The 9,046-nt window shown below is 35.8% G+C and overlaps 2 protein-coding genes across 2 annotated transcripts; both read right to left on the bottom strand.

Moving 5' to 3' along the window:
* Positions 1-178: 178 nt before the first annotated feature.
* Positions 179-4,528, bottom strand: Rrp6 (exosome component Rrp6). Its single transcript, XM_083102024.1, has 6 exons — positions 4,370-4,528; positions 3,965-4,213; positions 2,369-3,877; positions 1,692-2,191; positions 1,451-1,610; positions 179-584 (listed from the first exon to the last, which is right to left on the bottom strand). Exons 1-6 carry the CDS (start codon positions 4,412-4,414, stop codon positions 531-533), a joined length of 2,517 nt encoding a protein of 838 aa, XP_082958150.1. The 5' UTR covers positions 4,415-4,528; the 3' UTR covers positions 179-530.
* A 1,185-nt stretch (positions 4,529-5,713) lies between these two features.
* On the bottom strand, positions 5,714-7,864 carry LOC145973391 (uncharacterized). The gene is made up of 3 exons (XM_083102728.1): positions 7,515-7,864; positions 7,144-7,288; positions 5,714-6,979 (listed from the first exon to the last, which is right to left on the bottom strand). The coding sequence occupies exons 1-3, from the start codon at positions 7,746-7,748 to the stop codon at positions 5,739-5,741; spliced, it is 1,620 nt and encodes a 539-aa protein (XP_082958854.1). The 5' UTR covers positions 7,749-7,864; the 3' UTR covers positions 5,714-5,738.
* Positions 7,865-9,046: the final 1,182 nt, after the last annotated feature.

Genomic DNA, 9,046 nt, shown 5'->3' on the forward strand with positions numbered 1-9,046 from the left:
TCCATATCTTTAAATTCCTTTGTAAGATAAACGTATACTCACATCGATATAATCTTACAAAGTACTCATATTTTTCTTTATGGAATGATCCCAATCTCTTCGTCTTATTAATCAAAAATAATTGTGTAAAATATTTCTAAAGCGTAAATGTGACTATGTGGACATCATACAATATATATACAGATTTTCTAGCAAACTTTATTTACTAACAAACTTTATTTTCATAAAAATGCATAACACTCATATTTACAGATGTTTTCTACAGATATAATATCTGTATATTTATTTAAAAAAAACAATTAAAGAAGAATGAACATTTTTCTTTCAAAATCTAGTTTGTTTTTAATATTTTAGAAAATATGACAAAATTTTATCAAAAATTTGTCAATGAAAACTCAATATTAATTTTTAGCATGTAAACTTAAAAAATGATAATTAAATATCTGTACTTTATATTTTTCCTACCATTGTCTCAGTATTCCTCTTCTTTCCGAAAATAATTTGATGAAAGGAAAGCTGTATCACACAATTTATATGTTAAATTTTTGTTTCTTCATCTTTCTCCATTTCTCCTTTTTCTTTTGCTGAAAAATTTTTGTATTGAATTTTAAATAATATATACACTCAGTTCCAAAAAAAGCGGTACACTTGAAATTTGGAAAAAAATCACCAAATTTCAAATGACGATAACTTTGTAAATAATAAAGATAGAAAGGTCTATAAAAAATGAAAATAAAGCTTGAAATTTCTACTTTAAAACTAGGTTCTCCGAAATGTTGCGAGATAACATTTTTAAAAATGACGGATGACGAAACGAGAACATGCAAAATTGAAAAATAATTGTTTGAGTTTGCCATGACACATGGCGAGAATCAAATGTCGCAGGTCAATGGGGTCAAAAGCATATGATAGTACAGAGATTCCTCTTTAAAATGTTTTTTTGTTCATCTCGATACGATGATTTTTCGCCGAGTTATACACATTTGGAGTAAAAAGCCGCTTTTTTCTTCAAATGCGTATAACTCGGTGAAAAATCATTGTATCGAGATGAACAAAAAAGCATTTTAAAGAGGAATCTCTGTACTATCATATGCTTTTGACCCCATTGACCTGCGACATTTGATTCTCGCCATGTGTCATGGCAAACTCAAACAATTATTTTTCAATTTTGCATGATCTCGTTTTGTCATCCGTCGTTTTTAAAAATGTTATCTCGCAACATTTCGGAGAACCTAGTTTTAAAGTAGAGATTTCAAGTTTTATTTTCATTTTTTACGAGACCTTTCTATCTTTATTATTTACAAAATTATCGTCATTTGAAATTTGGTAATTTTTTTCCAAATTTCAAGTGTACCGCGTTTTTTGGAACTGAGTGTATTTGTAAAGTGTTTTATCTTTTCATAAATAGATACTATATGTGTGTGTACTTATTCAAGGTATATATACATACTCGAGGTGGCTGGAATTGCGTCTGAATCGCATTGCTTCCTGTACTGCCACCTTGGAAGCTGCTGAAATCTACTGTTTTGTAATCAAATACCTCCGACGGTAACATACCCTGTGCCTTCAGCATTTGTCGATTTGTTTTCTTTTCATTTTTTTTCCTAGCCCTGTCGCCAGATTAGGAAAACATTATTAGCACTTCAAATATATTACATGTAATATTTTTCTGAATCAAACAAAAATCTTACCTTATCGATTTAATTATTTCAGAATTATTATCCTGAGCTTTCTGTTTTTCTTGTTTCTCCCATTTTACTCTCTTACATGTGTTAGCTACATCTAAAGACGATGAAGGTGATGCCGAAAAGTCATCATTATTGCTCTTCCTTTGAATCTCATTTTTAATATCAGATTCTCTCTTTCTTTTTTTGCCTTTCATTTCACTTAAAGATAACGGTTTACAAGTCTTCTTCTTTTTTTTCTTTTTGGGGGTTTCAAGTGTTGTATTCACAGTTTGAGATATTTGTTTGAAATGTTCATAAACTCTACCTTTACTCTCATTAATCTCAGTCTCATCTATGTGTTCTTCTCCGTTATTTATAGTTGAATGTTTTTCTTCTTCTTTTTGTTGTCTCTCTCGTTCTTTCATTTCATGATGCACTACCATTGGTATTACACACTTATATCTCATATATGGACTTATAAATATGTCCTTTTTCTTTCCGTCACTATCTTTCATTTCTTCGTCCTAAATTAAGAAGTGCAATTTTGTGTTATTTTAATAAAAATATTTAGATATTACTTATATGTACAAATACTTTCTTTATTTTCAATATATTATAAAAATATTTTTTAAATATCATGAAATTCACATATCTTATAAAACTGTAAAGAAATGTATCATAATATTATATTATCATTTTACCTCTGATGTAATTGGTGAATCAAATATTGTGACAGCGTGTTTCTTTGTTTGCTGGTTTGTCTTCAATTGTGACAAGTCATTTTTATCCAAAAGACAAGGTAAATCTGCTCTCGCTTCAGTACCACTCGGTATATCATGCGGCGTGTACAACGACGCCCCGGAATCTATCACATGATTCTGTTGCGTCGGTCTCTGTCGAATATCCTGTTCCGGAATGGACATTACAAGAGACTGCTCTCTGGCCTTCAACACTATCTTGTGGAGTTTCAGCACGTTTTGTCGCACCAACGGTGGGATCGGATTGCAACATGCTAGAATTCCTTGCATCTCGCGTGGCAGTGTCTCAGCTATATTGAGCAGCATATGGTTCGGTAACACATAGCCGATGCTGTCGTCCTCCTCCCTCGCGGTAATGTCTCGCCACTTATGTAACTCGAGCAGTGCGTACATCTGCTTGTTATTGAACGATTTCTGACTCTTCCTGTACATGTTCATGCAACTCTCCTCTGTCCAGATTGGTTTCACGTACGTTCGTTTGCAAAGGTCGGTACATCGGTCGTACACGGCCTTCAAGATATTACTCTTGCCGTTAGCCGTCTCGATTAATTCATTCTTCAACATATCTTTTATGTGAAGTAGGTAATGTGTATCCTCCCTAGCATATTTCATCAATTCTTCTGGTAAAGGCCTTATACGCCAGTCGGCCAATTGAAAGTGCTTATTGGGATTTATACCACAATATTTGTTTAACAAATAAGCCAAACTTAGATAAGGTAGGTTGAGCTGTTTCGCGGCTTGATGAGTGTCGAACATGTTTACTACATATAACGACAAGTCTCTTTGAAGCCACAGAATGTCCATATCGGCACCGTGAAAGATCTTTAAGATTGTAGGTTTTGTAAAGATTTCATTGAGTTGATGCAATTCTGATCGCAGAGCCAAGGTATCGATCAAGTAATCGGTATTCACTGTTGATATTTGCATCAGGCAAGTTATGCCTTGAAACGTTCTATAAGAGTGATGTTCCAAATCTACAGCTATTTCTTTCTGATTTTTCAGATCCTCCAAGAGAATCTTGATTTCGGATGGTTTCTCGATCAATTTGAATTCGGTGCTTTCCAGTGACTTGTACTGTACAGGTACGCTCTTCTTCAATTGGCATTCAGGTGTATCAAATTTATCCAATTCAAATTCATAAGGATGATTAAAGACCTCACCATGTTCGCCTTCTTCGACGTAGAGAGCCAATGGTTTCAGGGAATTCGGTTTCTCCTTAATTCGAGGCATCCATGGCTTCGAGCTATTATCGATCTTGTCTTTGAACATTAATTGCGGTCTCTGTATATTCTTTCCACCTAGTAATCGTATCTTATCGGAATTGTCAGAGCTTTCATTAGCACGATCAGCCCTATTCCAACTGCCATTTATAAGCAGTTTTGGCATTTGTGATACAACCAATTCAACTTGAGGATTTCGTAGAATACCGCTCTCTTCATCCATTAATATATTCTATAGCAGAGAAATTCATTCAAAAAATTTAAATTGTCATGTAAGAAATATAAATCATCAATTGTGATGTAAATTTGTAATGCTCACAGCTTGATCGAGTAGATGATCGTTTGTCTCTAGTAAAAGATCGAACTTATCGTCAACATCTGCACTTTCAATATTGCTGGAACCTCCTGTTGTTCTTATTATCATCTGCATTGTAGCCAATATTCTCTTTAAATCTTTATTCCTGGCCTCGTTAAGGCTTGGCTTAAGGCAAACATAATAGTTGAAGTTGTCTGCAGCAGGTAGATTATTAGCAGCTTTGATTCCAGCTATCATTACATCATATGCTTCCTAAAATACATTGCATAGTTTCATATACCTAGATAACTTGAGGTAAAATTATTAAACATATATATTGAATAACTTTAAATGTGTGCATGTGTAAAGTACTTATATGAACGATAATTTTGATAAGTAAAAATGCCAACATCGAATAAGTAAACACACCTGGCTACGATTATCAAAAGTTTCGTTAAGAGTTTCAGACTCCATCTTCTTAGAAATGAGTTTCTTTTGCTCTCGGACTCGAACTCGCAATTTCGATGATTCCCTTGTTTATCGTTCCCATTTATTTTTCAGGTTAGATCCAGTGCATCGTTGAGCGATGAGCACAGAGCATAAGCGCGGTTTTCATGAAACTCGTTTTCATGAAAAGTTCATTCTAAAAACAGCCACTCATTCTTCTATGGACAAATCATTCATTTTGTGTGATTTAAAAAATCCCCACAAATTTTATTTATAGGGTGGGTTTTCACCACGGTCTTAAGCCCCTTGCACAATGCTAGGCAACAGGCAATAAGAACAGAAATAGTATCTATTCTCTGCTCCTATTGGCGAATATTTTCTGTTCTGCGTAATTATTGGTGAATAGTTTCTATTCCTTATTTCTATTGCCTGTTGCCTAGCATTGTGCAAGGGGCTTTACATACAGGTCTGGAAACTCAGGCCTTTTTTAGTGGGGGAGGTCTCACTTAGGCCCATATTCTGAATCCTCTTTTATCGATAAAAGTGCCTCTAAAAGTGGCATATAAGCCTTTTGATTGGCTACAGGCCACTTTTAGAAACACTTTTATCGATAAAAGAGGATTCAAAATATGGACCTTAGTGTGTCCGTTTTTCGGGAGTTCACGGCTTGCCTGCTAGGTTCGCTGCGATCTAGAAGTCGCAATGCGAGCGAGAGAGATAGAGATAGACGGCAGTAATCGTTTAAAAAATTTTTTTTATATTAATATTAATAATATATATAGAATATATATTGATAATATATAATAATATATAGATAATATATATAATATAGAAGATAATATATTTTTTTAAATTGCGTTTAGTTAGTTTATAAACATTTAAAAAAAATTTTTTTATCACATAGTATGAACATAAGCACATACTACGTAAGAATAGAAGATAAAGTAATATCAAAAAAAGTTTTAATAATAAAAATAAAACCAAAACCGAAAAGCTAAACGCAATAAAAGAAATTAAAAAAAAAAGCGGTCAGGTTCAAATCCGCCTTACAAATTATTATTAGTGTGTAACGCGGGTTCAAAGCCCACCGCTCTTTTTTTTTAATTTCTTTTATTGCGATACTTACCATATTGTCTCAACTTTACAAACTTAAATCTCACGGCTTTCCTTATTTATTAATTTTTTTTCATTTTATTTTATCGCGATACTTATCATTTCTTATGCGCATTATGAGTAACCATAATTCGTATGCAAATAATTCGATTGTATATCTGAAATAAAAAGTTATGGGCTACTTTTTCGAACAAGGAAAATAATAAAAGTCACTGTACTGCACGGTTTCTTTATTATTCTACTGAAATTTTAATTTAAGCAACTCGACAAATTTTTTACCGAAGCCGCATTTCGAATCAATTATCGATAAATAATTTCGAATTGTTCTTGTGCACGGCAGAGGAATGATGCGATTATTTCGCAGAAATTCATACATCGCTGGAGAACGAATATTCATGAGCATACAATATATGGCCCACTCCTTTGAATAGCGTCGACCTCGAGCATCTGTCTTCTTCGAGGTTTCGAATATCTCTCGCAATGCCGTTTTTTGAATATCCGGAATATCCGCACACCTTTCATTAAACGATTCTTCTTTCATCGCCGCGAATTCAGACTGTTTTTCTTGTAAGCATTCCAAGAGTAGTTGGATTCTTCGTTTTTTACGATTTTTTAAACATCTCTGAGTGTTTATTTTGTTACGTAAGAACTTCCGTTGATCAACGGGATTAGATAGAGCAGTGAAACGTTTCAATTTTTCTCGTTTTTTATCTCGACGTTTCTTTTGGATCAACGTCTTTCTCACTCGCACACAAGAACTGCATCTCTTTTTTTTCTCAATTAACGAGCAGTTGGTTGAACGGTAAACATCCATGTTATCCTTGCATACGGTGTTCACATCGAGATGAACGGCGACGTCTCCCAGCCCATCGCATATGCGCGAAGATTTGAATTGCGTAGCAATAGTCACCAGCGTTTGCGGATCGTTGACTAGCGACGGAAGTTGTTCAATGTGATCTTTGACGAGTTTTCCATGCACGTAGTATTGGACAAATCCCTTGTTATTGACAGCAATACTTTTTCTAATGACAGGCGCATCGTTATTGGAATCGTTAGCTACTATTTCGGACAAAAACCATTTTTTTTCTTTTGGTTTTGACTGAACGATAATCCACGGCTTTGGCACAGTCACTATACTCGTCTCATGTACTGTCTCAATTTTGAGCTGCACCTCGTTCACAACGGATATGGTAAATTGTACATCTTCAGCGCACGGCTTTGAAACGGTCATCGTATGAACTTCCTGCGGAGTGTCAGGTCGAATCTCTTCCTCGTTCACAACGGATATGGTAAATTGTACATCTTCAGCGCACGGCTTTGAAACGGTCATTGTATGAACTTCCTGCGGAGTGTCAGGTCGAATCTCTTCCTCGTTCACAACGGATATGGTAAATTGTACATCTTCAGCGCACGGCTTTGAAACGGTCATCGTATGAACTTCCTGCGGAGTGTCAGGTCGAATCTCTTCCTCGTTCACAACTGAAATTTGAAATGGTACGTCTTCAGTCCTTCTATACATAGTTATGACCATAGAACAGGTCTTTTATTTTATTTGTAGTATTAATATTTTTTTTTCATTTTGAAGAAAATAAAGATTTTAAATAAAATAGTCTTTGAATACGTTTGCAAATATTTGTACTTACCGATTTCTGGAGTAAAAGTTCCTTCGTTACATGAAACTACGGTGACCTGTTGTTGACTATCGCTACCTATAACTAGTTCCACAGGATCCTCATTGAAAATTGATGGGATGGCAGTCTCCGTCAGTCGAGGACGTTTATATGGAATCTGTAGTAAAATTAAAAAATTAGAATATTCACGAAAAGCCCATATTGGCGTATATAAGAGTTCTTACGGTTAAATTTAGAATAGGGGGATACTCTAGGATTCTGGAAATTTTTTCTAAATGTTGTTTTTCAATGTTTTAAAACATTCGAAGCACATTTCCATAAAAATCGTTTAAAAATTTCTTTCGCGAAAACAAAGCTTACTGTACGAGGATGCAAATACTTACATCGATAAGGATTTTTCCATCAGAATCTCGTTTCACCAGACTTCGCACGATACATTCTTCTTCGAAATGTTTCTCACATACGTGCTGGTTCGGTTGTAACCTCGCGATACCGGGAATTGCGGCTTCCCACATCTCGCGCAAAACTTCGGACTGAGGAACTCTGAAGAGCGAACACTTTGCCTTGACATTTTGTCTCGTTTTCCGACAATTTATAACTACGCACGAATTCGGCATCTTGCAAAAAAAATTTATCTTTGATACGACCGCGATTTCGGGATTTCGTTAAATGTACATAAACACTCTTATTACAGCTGGCTCAGCCGCATTTTAGACGTATGTTAGAGAGAGAACGACTACTGCCGTCTATCTCTGTCTCTCTCGCTCGCATTACGACTTCTAGATCGCAGCGAACCTAGCAGGCAGGCCGTGAACTCCCGAAAAACGGACACACTAATGGCGTTTTCGATTTATCGGGTTTGACCCGACCCGGGGTAGTTTACTAGACGTTATTGACCAATCACAGCCATTCTTCTGAAGAATGGAACCATACATTCTTCAGAAGAATGGCTGTGATTGGTCAATAACGTCTAGTAAACTACCCCGGGTCGGGTCAAACCCGATAAATCGAAAACGCCATAAGGCCGGTATTCATAGGCCGGTATTCATAGTCCGATCTTATATTTGAGATCGTCTTAAGTTCGAGCTTGAAATGCTACGCAGCCATTTGATTGGTTGAATGAGGTCTTAAGTCAACCTCGGACCAGACTTAAGACAATCTTAAATATAAGATCGGACTAAGAATACCGGCCTATGTAATGCGTCGTCTACAATGAGATTTTAAGGAGACTTAAGGCGTAAGATTTCAGAAATTGACCAATCACAGTCGAGTATTCTCTTAATACTTGACTGTGATTGGTCAATTTCTTAAGTCTTACGCCTTAAGTCTCCTTAAAATCTCATTGTAGACGACGCTTAAGACCGTGGTTTTCACTTAACGCTTGACGCTCATTTTGTAGTCAAAAAACATCACGTGACTAAAAATAAAGATACCAATTCGTCATTTTTTGATCACATGATGTCTTTTAACGCTAAAAATGAGCGTCGAGCGTCAAATGAAAACCCACCCATAAATTATGTTGTTTTATTTATATATATATATATATATTTTTTTCACACATATATAAAATACATTGATAAATAAGTGATATACTATCGGCGACGTGGGTCTGTTCATCTTGTCTGCTATTGGCTGCGTTCAGCAGAAAAGGCTGCTTTGCAACTGTTATAAAATACGTGAGCCTGATTGGTGTATGCTCTTAATTTTGACTGAATCTAAGAGCATACACTAATCAGACTCACGAATTTTACAACAGTTGCAAAGAAGCTTTTTCTGCTGAACGCAGCCATTGTCTATGCTCGGACGTACGACAGCCAATGAGCGCGCGCGCTCGTCGAGCGCTCCGATTGGCTCGCGATTAGTACCGTCGACAGTCACCGGCGACGACGCGGCGTCGTCATCGACGCGCCGATCT

The sequence above is a fragment of the Camponotus vicinus genome, unplaced genomic scaffold (assembly GCF_025532165.1).
Source record: "Camponotus vicinus isolate PSW18456_S1 unplaced genomic scaffold, iyCamVici1.0 SCAF_6, whole genome shotgun sequence".
Classification (NCBI taxonomy): Eukaryota; Metazoa; Arthropoda; class Insecta; order Hymenoptera; family Formicidae; genus Camponotus; species Camponotus vicinus.

What these genes read in the sequence shown, in the direction of transcription:
- Rrp6 (XM_083102024.1), bottom strand. Translation starts at nt 4,414, where the DNA reads ATGGAGTCTGAAACTCTTAACGAAACTTTTGATAATCGTAGCCAG. An exon ending in ATTCACCAATTACATCAGAG is followed by an intron (nt 2,192 to 2,368) that starts GTAAAATGATAA and finishes TTCTTAATTTAG; the next exon opens with GACGAAGAAATGAAAGATAG. An exon ending in GAAATAATTAAATCGATAAG is followed by an intron (nt 1,611 to 1,691) that starts GTAAGATTTTTG and finishes ATCTGGCGACAG; the next exon opens with GGCTAGGAAAAAAAATGAAA.
- LOC145973391 (XM_083102728.1), bottom strand. Translation starts at nt 7,748, where the DNA reads ATGCCGAATTCGTGCGTAGTTATAAATTGTCGGAAAACGAGACAAAAT. An exon ending in ATGGAAAAATCCTTATCGAT is followed by an intron (nt 7,289 to 7,514) that starts GTAAGTATTTGC and finishes ATTTTACTACAG; the next exon opens with ATTCCATATAAACGTCCTCG. An exon ending in AACTTTTACTCCAGAAATCG is followed by an intron (nt 6,980 to 7,143) that starts GTAAGTACAAAT and finishes TTCAAATTTCAG; the next exon opens with TTGTGAACGAGGAAGAGATT.